General features: G+C 41.1%; 1 protein-coding gene across 1 annotated transcript; it reads left to right on the forward strand.

The window, feature by feature from the left end:
- Nucleotides 1-1310: 1310 nt before the first annotated feature.
- COIL (coilin) lies at nucleotides 1311-18609 on the forward strand. The gene is made up of 7 exons (XM_059996775.1): nucleotides 1311-1556; nucleotides 9252-10356; nucleotides 10480-10566; nucleotides 11059-11106; nucleotides 13011-13080; nucleotides 15889-15977; nucleotides 17629-18609. Exons 1-7 carry the CDS (start codon nucleotides 1312-1314, stop codon nucleotides 17737-17739), a joined length of 1755 nt encoding a protein of 584 aa, XP_059852758.1. The 5' UTR covers nucleotide 1311; the 3' UTR covers nucleotides 17740-18609.
- The last annotated feature ends 1800 nt before the right edge of the window (nucleotides 18610-20409 follow it).

Raw genomic sequence — 20409 nt, forward strand, 5'->3', positions numbered from 1 at the left:
CAACTCTAGCGACTGGGTAAACACTTTCTTTGAAAGTCAGGTGATTCCCAATTCTTTGTTTTTAACATTATTGAACCTAACTGAATTGTTGACTGAAGGAGTACCGAAAATAATTTTTAACGGACGATCTCTAGGTGATTTTAGCATGTAAGTTGGAAAGAGTTTGAAGGAATTGACTGATATAGCCAATAACATAAGTCCTTCCATTCTTGTCTACTTACACAAATGAACATATTTTCTCAGGGCGTCACATCTATAAAAACAAAAAATAGGTCCAGGTTTGATGGGGAGCCCTGTCTCATTTAGCAATATCCATTCACAGAGACTTGGACTAATTAAAAAAATCCACACAGACCTCCATTTATTTTATTAATAGATATAGTCCATGTCCATTTTATTTTCTCCGTTTAATAATTATGTAACAAAATGTGTGGCGTTTTATGCTATTTTGATCAATTGTGTACCTCTAATAATAGTAATAACTCAATCCAGAAGACCTAGAGCATTAGGGTCACAGGAAAATAAAACTTAAAAAAAAACTTTTTTAAACGTATCTACTGACTGCAAGGTATTAGCCACGTACTTAGTCCAGTGACCCTGGGGAAGTTACTTAGCCTCTCTGAACTTTTTGGGTTTTTTTAATCTTCAAAATGGGAATAATAATAGCTTATAATTCATACCTTTGTAATGAAAACTAAAGGAGTTAATATACTATGTGGAAGGAATGGAATGGAAATTCAAGTGATGTAAAACTTCTGATTCACTTACCTAAGAGTTAATAAGAGGACTATTTTTTATATTTTAAAATTTGCATGGTGGTAGGTATTAAACTGCTAAGGTATTTAAATTCCACTGAATACTTTTAAAAGAGTGATTAATGGTTTTATTTTAAAATGTCAATATTTACAATACATTAGGAATTACATCTTTTGCAACTGTGTATGATGAAACATTTTGTAAACTAGATGCATTGGGAGTTACGTTTTTGAAATTATTTTATGTATATGAGCAAATATCTTAGAAGGAGACCACAGCTGAGCAGTGCTTGTTTATCTAGAGAGTTGCCTAAATTCGGACCCTACGTAGGGCTCAGCAGGAAAGGAGTAAAGGCATTTCGCTTATTCTCTTCCCTAGCCCTGTCTTGAGCGGACCCGAATCAATCCCGCTCCGCGTTCTCGTCATTCACAAAGCCTGGAGCAGCCGTTTGCCACCAACAGGTGGCACCCGTTAAGAGGCTCCAGGGGGCGGGCCCCGAGCACGCCTCTCGGCGGCCCCGTGGAGTCTCTCGGCTTCCGTTGCGCATCGAGCAAGATGGCAGCCTCCGAGACGGTTAGGCTACGCCTTCAATTTGATTACCCGCCGCCAGCCACCCCACACTGCACGTCCTTCTGGCTTCTCATCGACTTGAACAGATGCCGAGTAGTCACGGATCTCATCAGTCTCATCCGCCAGCGCTTCGGCTTCAGTTCTGGGGCCCTCCTGGGCCTCTACTTGGAGGGGGGGCTCTTGCCCCCCGCCGAGAGTGCGCGCCTGGTACGAGACAACGACTGCCTCAGGTGCGCGGGCGGGATGGGGGCACGGCGGTGGGGCGCCGGGGACGAGCCTGCGCACGTCCGGGGGCGCCTCCGGCGTCTGGAGACCGCGTGTGGGTGTGGGTCCGGGTGAGGGTCGGGGTGAGCTGGGGGGGGCTGTCAAACTGCACTTCCGTGAACCCCGGAGATTCTGATTGGTCCAGTCAGGTTTGGGGCTCAGGAGTCTGCATTGTAACTAGCATCTTTCCCCGGGAAGCTTCTAATGCAGAAGATTGGTGGACCACACTTGGAAAAACCCTGATCTTGGGTGTGGGCAGGGCCCGCGTTTCTTCCAGCCTTGACTTAGCAAGCGCTCACTTAGCCGGGCACTGTGTTAGGTGCGCGGGGTGCCGGGCGTGCCTGAGACCTGGCCTTCCCCTGGCAGTTCGCAGGGTCAGGTGCCGGAGACCCAAGCAAACGGACCCGCAGTCATGTTTTCTTCACCGCTTGCAGCGTGTCCAATCTCAGAGCTCCTGCGATACCCCCTGGGACTGGTGGGCGTCATTCAGTGTCTCACCTGGGTTCACTTAAATAGGTGTTTGGAACCTTTTGGGTTGTGAATTGGGAAACAAAATAGTTTTAAATATGCTTTTGGAAGTTTTAAAAGATGATACTGAGATGAATATCAAGGAGCGGTTGTGGTGTAAATTGCTCACGTGTGGCTGATTTATCTCAATAAAATGGTAAGACACGATTTCAGTTCGGATTCATATCTTGGACTGATTTATTCAGGGCTTCTTTTTAAAAGCTTCATCTACAGTGAAAGAAATTCTAGAGTTGTGAACCAGGCTACTTACTTCTGCTTGCCATTTGTGGCATGTTGAATATTCCTTTCCCCAGAGTATGTCAGATTCGTAAGATTTCTTCAGAGCATCAGGGAATTTAACTTGGAACAACTGCTACATCTTTGAGCATATGTGTGTCGTTCTCTCTTTTAAAAGCAGGAACACTGACTTGCTAATAACGTTTAGCTGTTTCCAGTGACAATTTGAAATAATCCAAGTTTCAAAAAGAGGTCTTTTTCCTTTTTATTCACTGTGAAATAGATCTCCATTCTCTCTGCAATTCAGGGACTATTTAAATATTGCAGTTGTAAGGACTGCATCCTCTCCTGTTAAGTTTACTTTCTGATCTATCTCCTGTCTAATGAATTAATAACTTGCTGATGGCTAACTGCAGTTATACTTCATTTAATGAATCGTCTGGAAATTAGACTCTTTATAATGAAGTCAACAGTGTCAAAAGCAAACCATGAAAGCTGTTATGGGAAATAAATACAGCACAATGGCAGGCAGAATTCCTCCTAAACACCAGAATGCACAATTGCATATGGCAAGGAATACCTCTGCAGCTAGCTTCAGTGGTAAATGGGGCAGACCTTAGGAAAAAGTTGAATCTGGAAAAGTTTTGTATGTTTTCATGGTTTCATGTCCATAGTCATTCTCTGTCTTCCCCTGACAGACTCACTTTTCTTCAGAGCTACAGAAGAAAACAGTTTCTTTTCTCAAAGATACCCAATATTGTTGGAGTAGACCAAAATAACTAGTTTTGTGTTTCTGTATATTATGTTCTTGTGTCATGTGGAGTGGATAATTATCTGACTGGATAATCATACCAGGTTTTGCTGCTAAGTGCAGAAGATGGTTGAAAAGAAGAGATCATCGTGGAACACAAATGGTCAGGGAATTTCACAGTACCTTGAAGGTTGGATAGCCTCGTACAGTTGTGGAGGCAAAAGCTACCCTGACTTGGTGAAGGGATGAGTTTGACCAGCAGAAGAATTCTGTTGGGATTGCCAGGAGTGCTGAGAGAGCTCTCATGAGGAGAAGCGGAGCCTGGTTGTGGGAATCCTGAGAACTAGCCCTGGAGGCGCGAGCATCTCCACACTTGTGTGCCATGGCCACTTCCTCACAGCCCCTTCTTTTGAGCCCCCAGAATCTGACTTCCTCTGCCCCCAGGCTGCTAACGTGGAGCTCCTCAAGGCGGTCTCCATCTCCCCTGGGAGGAGGAAGTGCTCCCATTTGCCTGGAGCCCCATCCATCTGCTAGGGCTGCTCTAACAAAACACCACAGGCTTACGCAACCGAAATTTCCCTCTCACAGTTCTGGAGGCTGGAAGTCCAAGGTTAAGTGTTGGCAAGTTTTGTTTCTTTTTGAGGCCTCTCTGCTTGGCTAGTAGGTGTCTCTCTTCTTACTGTGTCCTCACATGACCTTTTTTCTGTCCTCAGAAAAAGGCACGTGACCTGGTGTCTCTTTGTGTGTCCAGATTTTCTCTCTCATAAGGACACCAGTTAGATTGGATTAGGGCCCTGCTCTTAACGGCCTCATCTTAACTTGATTACCTCTTTAAAGGCCCTGTCTCTAAATACAGTCACATTTAGAGGTACTATGGGTTAGGGCTTCAGCATAAGAATTTTGAGGGGACACAGTACATCCCATAACACCCCCTGAAGAGAGCTTCACAGAGGCCTGGCTGCAGCACCTGGAGAGCGACCAGCTGGAGTGAGATTTCCCTGTTGAAGAGCCATTCTGTGAGGAAACAGAATGCCTTCTCTCCTCTGTCACTCTTTTGACTCTGCGGCATTTAATACTGATTATTAAATGCTGAACATTAGAGATGAGCTCTCATTTCATGTTGCTGTGATCAGTGGCTCCTTGGATAGCCAGCCAAGCCCCTCTTGACATGTCTGTGAGGCTGGCAGTGGGAGTGAAGAAGACAGAGCGTCTGAGCCAGGCTGAGGGCAGTTTGGTTTCCTGAAACCTCGGGAGCCAAAGAAGATACTTGCCGTTAAGGCTGCCGATCCTTGTGCAGCTCTGGGTCTCTTGACGCTCAGTCTCGTTTTGTAGCGCGCTGATGGTTTTGGGGATATAGAATACTGAGAGCTCTTCTCTCACGTTCAGGAGTGTGTTTGTCCAATGCCCGTGGGTGAGCAGAAACCAGTGGAAGTTAGGCCTGGGCTGCTTTCATTGTGGAACATTGATAGTCCCTTCCTATTCTTTTATTAAAACAAAGCAAACAAAAAGGCTTATTGTTAAAAAAAAATTATACTTCAAAATAGTTCAGGGTACAAAATCCCTTATTTCTTTTCTCACGTACTCTTCCTACACCCCACTCTCCAGAAGTATCCTCAGTTAAATTTGGAGTGTCTTTTCCATACATATGCAAACATATATACTTAGGCTCTTTAAATACACATGTCATTATAATATACATTTTTTCCTGCACCTCACTTTTTTTTACCTAACGTATCTTGGGTATCTTTCATTTTAGTATATACGATATGTGATGCAATTGCTACGTCATTCTTTTTAAATGCTATATTATTCCTTTGCATGGCCATGTTAATTTATTTAACCAGCCCCTTATTAATGGACATTTTAGGTGGTAATCTTAGTTTGACTGGGCTTCTATAATAAAAATACCATAAACTGGGTAGCTTATAAATAACAGAAGTTTAATTCTCACAGTTTAGAGGCCAAGGAGCCCAAGATCAAGGTGCTGGCAGACTTTATGGTCTGGTGAGGGCTTGCTTTCTGGTTCACAGATGGTACCTTCTTCCTGTGTCCTTACATGGTAGAAGGGGACTAGGGAGCCCTGGGGGTCTCTTTCATAAGGGCGCTAATCCCATTCATGAGGGCTTTACCCTTATGATGTAATCACTTCCCAAAGGCCCCATCTCCTAACACCATAACATTGGAGGGTTAGGATTTCAACATATGAATTTGGGGGGGACACCGAAACATTCAGCCCTTGGCAGTTGTCATCTGGTTTTCACTGTTACATACTGCTGTGGTGAGTATTCTTCTATATCTTTGTGTACTTGGGCAATGATTCAGTAAGATACATTCCCAGAAGGGGTACTCCTTGGTCAAATTTTAAAATTTGATAAATACTGTCAAGTTGACCTCCAGAAGAGTTGTACAGGTCTGTATTTATGCCAGAAATATATGAGTTACTTTTGTTCAATATTGTGCGAAAGGTAAGAGAGCAGAGTGATTAAGAGCTCAGGGTCTGGAATCAGGGCCCTGGATTCAAATCTTGGCTCTATGACTCATTAGCTGTGTGCCCTTGGTCAGGTAACTTACTTCTCTGAAGGTGGTAATGCAGGGCACTGCAAGCAGCAGCTAGACAGGAGGGAGGCTGCAGGGAACAGGTGGGACCCAAAGAGATTGCAGGTCCCTGCTTTCACCCTCTTTGTTGAATTTCACCTCCATTTGATGGGACAAGTTCATTAAAAACCCATCAACTCCTGCCCTCAGAGGACTAACAACATTCACTGTATTAATAAAAATTAGAGCTAACATTTAGATAGCACTTGCTCTGAGCCCAGCACGGCTCTAAATATATATGATAGCTCATCTGAGTACTATAATTATTACTGTTACCCCCATTTGTACAGATGGGAAAAGTTGAGGTAATGATATTTTAAATTTTTAACTAAAGGCAGAAGAAGGATTTGAATCCAGTCACTTTGGCCTTGGCAGGCAATGGCTAGTGGGAGTGGGGAGGTGTCAGGCAGTGCAGATGGGCATGTCTGTATTTATGTATGATAGAATCCTAGAGGTGAACTTGCAAATTGAAAGGGAATACCTTGCATTTTGATACTAGTGCCCAGTTTGCCCTGCAAAGAGTTTGAATGAACAGTGGAGAGTCTGTTTTAAACATTTCTTGGGATCAAATCTCTTTCATTGCTAATTATACAGGTAATTCACTTTTCTTTGTAAAAGGACAGCTACATTCACTTCCGTTTGTAAAAGGACAGTTACATTTGTTGTCTGTGATCCAAGTGGGGAAATGAAGAACATTGCCAGGGAAAGTGTCCACCCTGAAAAGAATGGTAACTGAGCAGACCCAGGTGAAACGTTTCTTGTTCTCTGGATGGTGTTTTGTTTCTCAGTCTTAATATGCTCCAAACTGAAATTACTCTCTTCAGGAGTAGCAGGTAGCGAGGCTGCAGCAATCACAGGTCAAGTGTCCACAGATCCATGATCTTCAGGATGGGTGAGGTGATGACAGGAGCTGCTCTTGAAAGCATGATGCTGTTGTAGGCTCCTTTGAAAGCCAGGGGTCCTGCCTACACGGGATGCAGCACGTGCAGTGTTCCAGTGAATTAATGAACCACAGTGACTGAACGGAAGGTCTTGCATCCGTTTTCAAAGTGTGATGGAAAGTTTGGTACTAATTGTCATCTCAGAATTGAAACTTGAATCATAGCATTGCTACAGGTGAAAACAAATTAATCAAGAATGTTATGGAAAGTTCCATATCCTGGAAGTTCCTAAGTAGTTCTTAGATTCACAGGATGCCAAACTAGCTTTTGCCTGTTTAAGAATTACTTTCTTGCTGCTAGGTGCCAAGGTCCACAGCTGAGAACAGGGGGTAGTGAGTTTTATTTAAGTCCCTGCTCTTTCAGAGTTTTATTTCTCTCTTCATCCTACTCCTGGTATCAGTAGCTTTTATTTTATCTTCACTTGTATGTGTCTGTGTATTTGTGTATTCTGAAGAATAATTGAGGATTTTTTTCAACTACCACATTGACATAAATCCACAGGATTACTATACCTTAAAAAAAATTAAAGAATGCCTATAATCTATCTTATTACTCACCAATTATACTTTATTTTCTATTTTTTAAAAATAAATTTATTTATTTTTGGCTGCATTGGGTCTTCGTTGCTGCGTGCGGGCTTTCTCTAGTTGTGGTGAGCGGGGGCTACTCTTCGTTGAGGTGCGCAGGCTTCTCATTGCGGTGGCTTCTCTTGTTGCGGAGCACGGGCTCTAGGCCCGTGGGCTCAGTACTTGTGGCTCCCGGGCTCTAGAGCGCAGGCTCAGTAGTTGTGGCGCATGGGCTTAGTTGCTCCGCGGCATGTGGGATCTTCCCGGACCAGGGCTCGAACCCATGTCCCCTGCATTGGCAGGCAGATTCTTAACCACTGTGCCACGAGGGAAGCCCTGTACTTTATTTTCAAATATGATTGTCCACATCTTTCCCTGGTCACTAAAAGTACTTGATGAAAGATACAGCTGGATGTAAATGTATTGAAAGAATAATGTATGTTTTTAGGAGACGTTTTTTTAAAATAAATTTATTTATTTTTGGCTGCATTGGGTCTTCGTTGCTGTGCATGGGCTTTCTCTAGCTGCGGTGAGCGGGGGCTACTCTTTGTTGCAGTGAGTGGGCTTCTCATTGCAGTGACTTCTCATTGCAGAGCACGGGCTCTAGGCCTGTGGGCTTCAGTAGTTGTGGCATGTGGGCTCAGTAGTTTTGGCTCACGGGCTCTAGAGTGCAGGCTCAGTAGTTGTGGCTTACGGGCCTAGTTGCTCCATGGCATGTGGGATCTTCCTGGACCAGGGCTTGAACCCATGTCCCCTGCATTGGCAGGCGGATTCTTAACCATTGCGCCACCAGGGAAGCCCCAGCAGGCATTTTTAAACACCCATTATGTGCTTGACATTGACGACACTCACTCAGCTCTCTGTCACTGGGATGTGCCTATTAGAATTAGCTGTTGCCGGTTCATGGAGGAACAGAATTCCTTTACTGTAGTGAAATGACTTTGGATGAACTGTATATTAGTCAGAGTTCTCCAGAGAAACAGAAACAGTAGGAGATGATATAGATATAGACATAGCTATAGCTCTAGGTACAGAAATGAGATTTATTATAAGGACCTGACTCATGAGATTATGGAGACAGAGAAGTCCCAAGATCTGCAGTCGGCAAGCTGGAGACCTGGGAAAGCTGATGATAAAGTTCCGGCCCAAGTGCAAAGGCCAGGAAAGCAGATGGTGTGTTTCAGTCTGATTCCTTGTCTGAGGCAGAAGTTCTTCTGACGTCCCAGCTCAAAGACAGGCAGGCAGGGAAAGCGGATTCCCTCTTGCTCAGCCTTTTATTCCGTTCAGGCCTTCAGTGGATTGGGTGAGGGCCATTCGCACTGGGACCATCTGCTCACAAAGGCAGTCTATTTACTGTACAAATTCAAATGTTAATCTGATCCTGAAACACCCTGACAGACATGCCCAGAACAATGTTTAACCAAATATCTGGTCACCCCAGGGCCTAGTCAAGTTGGCACATAAAATCAATAATCACCAAATGCTTTGGAATTTTACGATGGCTGTCAGTACCCCAGAGAACATAAGTTATAAATGGTCGGTGTTTTCCTAAATTTAAACAAAATAAAAATGAAATCTGATTTTTAAAATAGTAGCTTACAGTTAAAACCCAAAACGGATAGTTAGCATCATCACCATTTAGCGCAGGCGTATAACGTAGTGGAAAGGTTGTGGACGTTGACGTTACACAAACAGGTTTGAATCCTATTTCTGTGGCTTATTAGCTGTGGATCCTGGGCAGTTACTTGTCTGAACCATAATTTTGTGATCTGTTTTAAAATGAAAGATACTTACTTCATGGTCATGTTTAGATTAGAGAAAATCTATAGGAAATGTTTAGGATGCAGTAGTTGATCAATCAATAAAATTAGTCATTTGAAAGTTGACCGTAAGTGATGCCATATAGGCCATTTTGTTAAAAAGAGTCTTTTGTCCTTAAGCGATTTGACATTTTTTCATTGCCTGATGACAGTGACAGTCTGCAGTCCTCTTAGTATATAACTACATCCTGGAGACATGCTTATGAATTACTTACTAAAGCTTTCTCTCTTGTTCTTTTGATAGAGTTAAATTAGAAGAGAGAGGAGTTGCTGAGAGTCCTGCAACAGTTAACAATGGTGATAGTACTCGTTTATTACCTAGAAAAGCAAAGAAGCGGGCATTTAAGTTGGAGGAAGATGAAGAAACCGAACTAGATTACAAAAATTCAAAGAAGCGTTGGAAGAGGCATGAGAACAATAACAGTGAGAAGACCTTGGATCTAGAACCAAAAGCTGTCACAGATCAGAGTGTGAGTAAAAAAAACAAGAGGAAAAAGAAAGCCACATGTGGTGTAGTGGATGCTGATGGTGGAGAGACCAAAAGAAAATCACCAAAGAAAACGGAGAAATGTGAATATAAAAAGCAGGCAAAGACTCCCAAGTCTTCTAAAGCACAGTCAGTGAAAGAGTGGACCATCCTGAAGTACAGTCCTCCAAAAGGTCCTGCTGCTAGAAACAGCCTTGTGAAAGCCAAAAGAAAAGGTGGCCCAGGCATTCCTACAAAAGAGAGTCCCGACGACTCCTCAGAGTCTGAGTCTTATCATGAATCAACCAGTGATGGTCTCAGCAATGTCATCTTGGAGGTCACACATTCCCCAGAGAAAATCTCGACTGAAGTATCAAAGGAAGGATCCTCTATGAAAACCACAACTGCAAACAAAGGGGCTGCAAATACTGGTTTTACCTCTACCCCCATCAAGGGCAAGACCTCCAGAACATCATCTTCTAGTTCAGACGCTAGTTCAGAGTCAGATAACCAATGTGTGATGTCAAAGAGTACCCCGGTGTGTACTGCAGATTTCTTAAAGACTGTAGGTCTCTTTGCAGGAAAACGTTGTCCAGGGCCATCCTCACAGGTTCCAAATGCTGCTGGATGGAAGCAGTCGGACTCAAATGGTGGCAGACAGGCCCTTGGTCCTCCTCCCAATGTGACTCTCCCCATCACTTTGGGAAGAGGTTGGAGTAGGGGAGAGGACCTTCTTTCTTGGAAGGGAGCGAGGGGTCGGGGTATGCGGGGCAGAGGTCGAGGACGAGGGCATGCTGTTCCCTGTGTTTTAAATAGAAATGCTGATTATCAGAAGCAACAGCAGTTGAATGAAATGGTGACAAACTCATCTACTGTTATCCAGGTAAGTGTTATTTATTGTGAGTTTACCTCTTCCCCTTTCCTCATGTAGTGTTTCTGGAATTGATGTCATGGGTTCACAGTTTCTCACTAGTAACAAAATCACATGACTAATACTGTTTTTCAGAATCCCATAGAGACACACAAGAAGGACTACAGTCTCTTACCGCTTTTAGCAGCTGCCCCTCAAGTTGGAGAAAAGATTGCATTTAAGGTATATTTTTAAAAAAACAACAATAGTTACAACAAAAAAGATTATTACCCCCTAAATAAACTTACTCATTAACATGTCAGGTTACATTTATATTTATAATTTAATATATATTAATAAAATTTAATAAATTTATTAAACTACTTTATATTAAATCATATTTATAATAACTCTTCCTGGATCATATCTTTCGTGTTCTCTTGCCTAGCATGTAGTAGGTGCCTAGTAATTGTTTTCTGAATGAGTAGAAATGGCTCAGCCTGGTGTCTGGAACATAGCAAGTGCTCAATAAAAAAAGCCTCTACATATCACCCCAAAAGCCTCCGAAACCCCAAAAAAAACTTTCCTACTGGAACCCCTGTTTTGCCACAGGCTCATGGTAGGGCTCCCAGAGAGGTGGAGTGGGCACCCCAATATTGTGTGTTTTGTTTTCTCAGGAGTAGGGAAAGGAGCCACAGGGCATGTGTATTTGTGAGTTTTTTTCTTCTTTTTTAGCTTTTGGAACTAACATCTGATTATTCTCCTGATGTTTCTGACTACAAGGTAAGGTTCTTTATTTTAAAGTAATCAAATGTCAGTATATTAAGGAAGCTAAAGTCATGTTTAATGCTGCTAATATGGATAATACGGATTTTTATGGAGTAAATAATGTCATAAAGTAGAAAAAATATTTTCAAAATGTAAACTTTTTGATAGTATCACTTTGAAGTCTCCCAGTGTTATTTTTCTTAATACTTGGGAAGAATATAGAATGAGAATGACGAATTTAATTTTTTTTTATTACTCATTTATTTCTAATCAGCTTAGATACACAAAGTTATTTGAGAACCGCTCTCCCATGATCCTAAACTTTGAAAGAGAAAAATAGATAGCTCTCAGCCAGAAAATTTGATTATTTTCAGCATAGGAATCTACTTCATATATTTGTGAATTACTACTGGTTATTATCATCTAATATGTTTTGTTTTGCTTTACCAGTTAACCACTGGTAGTTTACAAATACTGTCCTTGGAATTTACTCACTTAATATTTGTATGGGACTTCGTGTTGGCATATGAACTTTATCACAGTTCAGTAAAAGTTTGACTCAATCAGTAATTACATGTTTCCTTCCCTTTCTCACCCATTCAAAATTTTGCTGAAAATCTTGTTAAAATGCATACTTTCTTATTTTGATGTGAGATTCAGAATGTAAGTCCATTTTTTTAAGGGAATAATTGATAACGTTAATATATAACGTATAATATAGTGATACGGGTAAGGTATAAGAAGATTTGATTCAATCTGAGTTGATCCCTAGGTAGCCTTTTAAAATCTTGGTAAGAATCTTTCTTCAAAAGCAGGCTAGAAGAAGAATCAGTTCATGAAGGGATTTGGTTGGTTAGTTCTGGGTAACTGGTGTTTTATCATCTTTTTCATCTTAGCCCCTTAATATAGGTGACCACATAACTTACATAAATCAGAACACTTGTGAGTGAAAAGGATGAATATTGTATTAATAATTATACTGAAAGGAAATGTAAATGGACCTGTCTTGGGCAAACCAGGATGTTTTTTCACCCTACCATAGATGACTAATTCAATTCTGTGGTACATGAGGAAATGGAGATAAACATGAATTGGTATGTCCCACGGCCTCTACCGATTGTTGATTCTAGATGATATTGATTTTTTTTAAACTCATATTAAATGGATGTTGGTCATTATAGTTATCATCTTGGTAAGCTATTCGCTTACTTTATTTCCCAGTGTTTTTAGAACTTTTTTGAAGTTGCTTTCAAAACCGTTTCAAGGGTGAAAATCAGTATCACTTTTTTGCTTTGATGTCAAGTACTTTTATCCAGCTAGATCATTGGCTTTATTCATTAAGCTTGTCTTTAAAAGTCAAATCTACCTTCAAAGAATGTAGTCTCCTCAGCCTCTAACCTGTCTCATTTGTATCCGTGGAATTCTAATTTATGGAGGTGACTGAGTGATGACACAGAGAAGTCAGTGCTACTGAGAAAGGAATTTATTACTTACATTTCCCGAGAGAAGAGGGGGATGCCACACCAGGCAGGACCACAGGGGACAGCACCTGGTTGTGGCTGGGAGGCAGAAGCAGGAGGGAGGAGCTTTTATCGGGGTTTCCTTGGTGTAGGCAAGGCAGGGTGAGGGAGACAGCTTAGGATCAGCTAGTCTGAATAAGTAGCAGGCTGTTGGCTAGAGGGGCTGTCCCTGTTTGGTACCTGCTCCTGGGATGATTGAGACCAGGGGAAATGCTGGCTTGGTATGTGGGAGTTTTATTTCAAATGCATGTTGATTTATTTAAAAACTTTTTTTGTTGAGATAAAACCCACATAACAAAACTCACTATTTAACTGTTTTAAAGTGTGCAATTCAGTGGCTTTAGTATATTCGTAATAGTTGACATGTTGATTTTTGACTTGAACTTTTGTTTTTGAAAGGAAGGAAAAATATTAAGCCATAATCCGGAGACCCAGCAAGTAGATATAGAAATTCTTTCATCTTTACCTGGTGAGTGTTCTAGAAAAGAATTTGGCAGTGTAGGCTCTTCACATCTACGCTGGTTTCTAAACAGCTTTCACACACAGGCGCTGCTGTCTTCCTTGGCCCCCATGGCTGCCTGGCGCTCTGCATACCTCTGTCAGCACAGAGTGGCCGGGAGGGTGGGTGCTGCACTCCCACAAGTGGAGGTGCGTGTCTACTAAGAGTTGTTGGGTTTGTTCCCAGAGCTGTTAGGCGAGTTGTTCTTCTTACTGTAGTTATGTAATTTCGTGAAATTACATAAATTGATGAAAATTGATGGCAAAAAAAATTATGTCTGTGAAACCTAAGTTGAATGCTGACTCAGGATTGTTACTGAAAAATTTGCTTTTGAGTTATATGTGGTGGGTCAGCTATAAGAGATTGGGAGGAATTTGGTAAAAATCTGTGAAGATTCTACACTTACATTGTGTTGCTAGCTTTTGTATTCTTCTTCTTCTTATTATTCATTCTTGCATCACTTTAAAAAAACCCTCAAAACTCAAAAATTGTGGAAATTACATATATACATTAAGGATATGATTTATAAAAGAAAGACAGCTCTAGTTGGTGGACTCATAAGACCTGCTAGCTCTGTTTCAAAAGATTGGCAAATGAACATACTTCTGTGTGTTAAGTCAAAATAAAATGTCTAAAGTATCCACACGCTCACACATTATTTTAAATGGTTCCCTGCTTTATCCCTGATTCACCCCACCCATTATTGGTTCTGAAATCCTGGAATAAGAGGGCTTTTACTGTATATGGCTTAACTGGGGTTGTGTTTGCAGGGGTCCCTGGCCAGGGAGTAGAGGAGATCTCTTTTTCTTTAGCAGACTCTAAGGAATTGATTATTTTCTGTTCGTGTTTAAATAAGGTAGTGAGTAAAAGATTCAAAACTCCAGTACATAGAAATCATTCAAAAAGGTTTTTCAGAGAAACCCCTGGTCGGGGAACAAAGATCACACAAGCCGTGCAGTGCAGCCAGAAACACACACACACACACACACACACACACACACACACACACACACACACACACACACAAAGATCACACAAGCCGTGCAGTGCAGCCAGAAACACACACACACACACACACACACACACACAAAGATCACACAAGCCGTGCAGTACAGCCAGAAACACACACACACACACACACACACACACACACACACACACACACACACACACACACACACACCTTCCACTGGTTTTCCAGCTTTCTTCTATTAGTTTTCGTTTGAAGAAATCCCCCTTCTTTGGAATGGTGGACAGAGGTTTGTCCATGATCAAATTTTGTGGACACAGCCGGATCACTTCTTGTCAGGTGATTGACAGTGATGACATCCAATTAGAACTTTTCTTTTTGGGAGCATCAAGAAACACTTTATCTGTTTTCTAGCAAAAGTACAGGTAGTCCTCACTTTGCATGTTTCTAATATACATGAACTTCAGTTACCATGATTTAGTTAAATAAAACCAGCTCCCCGGTGACATTGGTATGTAACTCTTAACTGTAAGTAACTGTATAGAGTACCGCTAGCTCTCCCGTCCACAAATCACTGCATAAATAACACATGGCCATATGATTAGTGACAAGTCACATCACTTCTTTCAAAGTCTGTTGGTGGTTGGTCACTGTGCATCTGTTACTCAGTTCCCATAACACAGCAAAGTGTGTAGTTGTGCCGCTTCCCTGTCTCTCAGTGATAAATCCACGTAACACCTTACAAAAATGGATAATTGAAATAGGGAATTGGCCAACAAAGATGAAAGCACAACAAAGAAACAAAAAGTGATAATGCTAAAAGTGACCTCCAAATCGAGTTTAAGTGAAATCGTAGAAGAAGTAGCTCACTGTGGGAATGTTGACATTGAGCTTTATGTGAGCTTCTTGACGTCAACGAGGAAAGTGGTTGTGATGAAAGGGATGAGGATGTCCTAGAAGTGACATCAGCAAAAACTTCGCAAAACTGTGAAAAACAAACTCTCAGAGCTATTTCATGACGTTAAAAGCTCAAAGAATAACAAACTGAGAGGAGTATGACAGTTATGTAAGGCGTAGAAAAGATTCTCACTCTGTACTGTGGTTACATGACAAGAAGGTGAGCACTGCTTAAACTACCCTTGATAAGTTTCTTACAAAGACATAGAACACTTTAATTCTCAGTATTTCTGTTTTAAATTAGATCCGTGTACTACATAAATAGCAGTTGTAGTATTTTTTTCATTTCCCTATACAGTAAAGGTTTTAAAGTTTTGACAAAAAATTTTAAAGATCATGAGACAATCATAAGTTTTCCCATTGATTAAGATTGTTTTGCATGATTTCAGCCTGCATGGTCACTTTAACGGCCCCACCCTACCATGTAAAGTGAGGACTGCTGTATTACCAAGTAGTAAGCCTGTGTGATTTCTGAGGATACAGCAAGATATAAGAACTTGGCAGAATTCACATTACCTTCCCTTGTTGAAACATACCAGCTATTTTGGGGATTATCTTGTGGTTACACGTTCTTTTCCGGGATTACTAGTGGTAGCGGATCGAGCTCATTTCTTTTTGATGAAGGAAAGATTGTCACTGATCAGTAGCCGAGAAGCTCCTGTCTTTTGATGCAGGGTTTTCGAAGGCTCTCCCGTCACTGAGCACTCCATACTTTCATGTGTGTCGCCAGCCTCCACATCAATGGACAGTGTGTTTGTGGTTGTTTTTCTAATGATATGAATTCCCTGTAGAGGAACATTTCACTACTGGGAAATGACTTATTGTCTCTCCTTCCTACCGTCTGCTTTCAGCCGTGAAAGAACCTGGGAAGTTTGATCTGGTTTATCACAACGAAAATGGAGCTGAGGTAGTGGAGTACGCGGTGACGCAGGAGAAGAGGGTAGGCGTGCTTCTCTTCTTGGGATTTGCTTGGTCGTCCACTCTCTTGACTGGCCACTGGTGGCCTGGAAGGGGACACTGCAGCTTCCTGAACTGCCTGTGTTAAAATCATAAAGGATCTCAGCCTTGGGGAACTCTGTCGTGCCTGCAGGGTGGCTGTGACAGTGCCAAGTGCCAAGTTAGGGTGCATCTTGAATGTCAGAGAGCCTATAAGACGAGATGCACAAATAAATCTTATTTAAGAGTGTACAGTTGCATAAAATCAGTTTTGGGAGTTCCCTGGTGGCCTAGTGGTTAAGATTCTGGACTTTCACTGCCATGGCCCTGGTTTAGTCCTTGGTCAGGGAACTGAGATCCCACAAGCCATGAGGCATGGCCAAAAATCAAAATCAAATCAGATCAAATCACAGTTTTATAAGGGTGTCAGTAGAAAAGAGTAGCATTTTAAAAACAAAAGTACACATAAATGTACAGCTTGGGCGATTTTCACCAATGAACATACCCCATGTAGTAACCAGCACCCGGATCAAGAAATAGCACATGAGCAGCCCCTCCAGAAATCTCCATCACGCCTCCTTGCACTTACTACTACCTCTCAAACGTTAACCGTGATTCTGACTTACAACAGCACAGGTCGTTTTGAAGAATGACGTGAAATGATGAATCTGTCTTTTGATTTGTTTCAGTCCTTAAATTTCCATTTTAGGAAGTATATGGTTTAGAGCTTTGTAGGCAGCAGACTTGCAGAGTTGCTGGAATGGCTGCCTTACTAGAGTATGGTAGCATTGAAGTGAGTAGAATTTATAGTTAAGAAACCACTTCTTAAGGTGTTTATACTTGAAATGTTATGATAGTATTCTGAGTTTTAGTACTGCAGAGTCACGTTTTATCTGAAATGTGAATTTGTGGAAACCCTAAGCTGACTGTATGTTTTGCTTTGTCTTTGGGGTAGATGCCACTCAGGGATTTACTCCAAAAGCACATTTTTAGGGTCTGTGGTAGGCTCAGCAGATATTGCCCAGTCTCCTGTACTTCTTCATTTGCAATATATGCAGCCCCACTTTTTTGTAGAAATGTATTCTTGGAAACTACATTGGAAAATTAAACGTTGCAGGCTTTCCTCTTGGAGGCCTTACTAAACAGCAGCCTGAAATAGGGCCTGTAATTACCTTTTTTGACACTAGATGGCTCTCATTATTCATATGGCCAATGTTAGCTTTGCTTTCTCTTGATAAAATGTGAAATACCTCCTATTTTTAGGCAGCACAGGAAAAGAACTACAGAGCTGCACAAAGGGGCATCAACAGTATAGTGATAACCTTCCTGGGCCACATCTGCCTCCCAGGAGGTCTGTGGGCTGCCTTTCCACAGAGGCTTGCTGGGCAAATCCTCCTGACCGCTTTGTAACCAGCTGCCCTCCGCATACAGCCCCTGCTCTAAATCAAAGAAAGATGAAGTATGTTTACTGTAAAATTTAGCTGCATTCTAGGTAAACAAGACCTTCCACCCTAAATGAACTGAGTTTACTGGGACTCAAATTACTCCAGGTCTTCAAGCATTCTGCATAAATGGAAATTGACTTTTTAAATGACTAAAATTCATACGACCTCAAAATGAAGTCTCTAAACTGAATATTTTCTGTTTTTCCTCAGATCACCATTTTCTGGAGAGAATTAATTGATCCAAGACTGATTATCGAACCTCCAAGTAACACAAAGTGCGGAGCTTCCCTGAGTATGATCTCTCCACCTCATGGTTTATAAATGTCTTATTTGTGAAAGTGACTATAACTTGAACTTCTTTTTTTTCTTTTAAAGAAAATTTGAGAGTTGTATGCATTTTTGGTTATCTTTACCGCATAGGAAAAAATCTACCTCATCATTTAAAATAACATGGGTGTTGCTTTTTTAGACCTCTTTTTTTCCCCGCAGGCTTAATTTTAGTAACAAAATTCAGAACATGACATTCTTCAGGCATTGTGTATAAAGCAGGCATGACATTCTTCAGGCTTTGTGTATAAAGCAGTATGTATGGTTTCTTCTCGTTTTTATTTTGTTTGACCATCAAGTAGCCATTGTCAGTAGGAGTTTATAATACCAAGTACAAAAAAGTGCTGCATTTCTTGTCTCAGTAAGTTTTATTAAGTAATATTTTAAAACGTGAAAGCATGTTACTTGACTTAATTTTTTAACATTTAAGATGTTCCATTCAATATGGAACGTCTTATACATTTCAAGTATTTTATACTTGTAATTGTCAAGCGTTAACCAGTAGTTGGGTTTATTGCAGGCAGTGAGTTAAGGAATCCTTTCATACTCTTTTCAACTTTCTTTAAAATGAAGGATTCTTAGGGCCTGTGGAGAGCAGTGGAAAGAAGTATGTGTGCCTGGGGAAGAACTGGGGCTCCACTCGGGGGAGAGGATTTACTGTGGGCTCAGACCAGGGTTATCTTGCTCCAAGATCCCGAGCGCCTGGCTGAGTGTGCTGGAGTTGGGATCGTGAACAGAAACTTCCTCTTCTGTTATTATTCAGCACAGAACTAAAAAGGCTAAAATACATAGTGTGAAAATTGTTTTCTTTTCACAAAACATCAGATCCCTCCTTCAGCTTTGCAGATTTTAAATAAAATCATATTGAACTAAACTTCCGTGCTGAGTCATCTTGTTCAGTTGAGTTTTGCAAATTGCTGTCTTGTTTTATAGTAATGCAAAAGATTAAAAATTTCTGGAACAAGGTTTGCCTTGACTAAAGACTCTGGTGTTGCAAGGTTTAGTCCAATGGAGTTTGTTAGATTTGGGAGCTATTGGACCAAAGGAGATGCTGTCCAGTTTTAATTTGCATGACATTGATGTGTATCAAAGTGTGTATTTATTGATTTGAGAGGTATGACTCCAGAAAGAGTGAGATTAACACGAATGATGGAATCTTGGCACTGGGTTTCTTGTGTAAGCATGCTTTCTTTCCAGGGTTTGGAAAACAAGACAAATAGTAAAGGCCAACAGGTGCATGAAAAAAAAAAACGCTCAACATCACTAATCTGGGAAATGCAAATCAAAACCACAGTGAGATATCACCTCACACCTGTTAGGATGGCTTTTATCAAAAAGACAAGAAATAACAATTGTCGGAAAGTGTGTGCAGAAAAGGGAACCCCTGTGCACTATGGGTGTAAATTGATACAGTATGGAGATACAGTATGGAAAACAGTATGGAGATTCCTCAAAAAATTAAAAGTAGAACTACCATGTGATCCAGCAATTTCACTTGTGGGTATTTATCCGAAGAAAACAAAAACACTGACTCGAAGTCAGAAAGAGAAAAACAAGTACCGTATGCTAACACATATATATGGAATTTTGAAAAGCGGTACTGATGAACCTAGTGGTAGGGCAGGAATAAAGACACAGACGTAAAGAACAGACTTGAGGGCAAGGGGGCGGGGGAGGGGAAGCTGGGATGAAGTGAGAGAGTAGCATTGATGTATACACACTACCGAATGTAAAATGGATGGCTAGTGGGAAGCAGCCGCATAGCACAGGGAGATCAGCTCAGTGCTTTGTGACCACCTAGAGGGGTGGGATAGGGAGGGTGGGAGGGAGATGCAAGAGGGAAAGGATACGGGGATATATGTATATGTATAGCTGATTCACTTTGTTGTACAGCAGAAACTAACACAACATTGTAAAGCATTTATACTCCAATAAAGATATGAAAAAAAGCAAAACACTAACTCGAAAAGATATGTGCACCCCCATGTTCATTGCAGCATTGTTTACAATAGCCAAGATACGGAAACACTGATGTCCATCGATGGATGAATGGATGAAGAAAATGTGGTGTGTGTGTGTATATATATATATATATATATATATATATATATATTCAGCCAGAAAAAAGAATGAAATCTTGTCATTTGTGATAACATGGATGGATCTTGAGGGCATTATGCTAAATGAATTAAGTCAGACAGAGAAAGACAAATAGTGTATGATCTCACTTACCTGCGGAATTTCAAAAAAAACCCAAACTTACAAAGAACAGATTGGTGGTTGGCAGAGGCAGGGGCTGGGTGGTGGACAAAATGGGTGAAGGAGGTCAAAAGGTATAAACTTCTAGTTATAAAATAAATAAGTCCTGGGGATGTAAGATACAGCATGGTGACTGTAGTTAATACTGTATTGCAAACTGTATTTGAAAGTCGTTAAGAGAGTAGATCTTAGAGATTCTCATCACAAGAAAAAAAATTGTTACTACGTCTGGTAACTAGACTTGTGGTGATCATTTTGCTATGTCTACAAATACTGAATATATTGTACTCCTGAGACTTACGTTATATGTCAGTTATACCTCAGTTTAAAAAAAAAGATAGCTACTGCACATTGACTAGACCACAGGAAAGTGTTGACCTCAGGGTGTCTTTTCTTCAGATTATA

This window comes from Delphinus delphis, chromosome 19 (assembly GCF_949987515.2).
Source record: "Delphinus delphis chromosome 19, mDelDel1.2, whole genome shotgun sequence".
In the NCBI taxonomy this organism is placed as follows: Eukaryota; Metazoa; Chordata; class Mammalia; order Artiodactyla; family Delphinidae; genus Delphinus; species Delphinus delphis.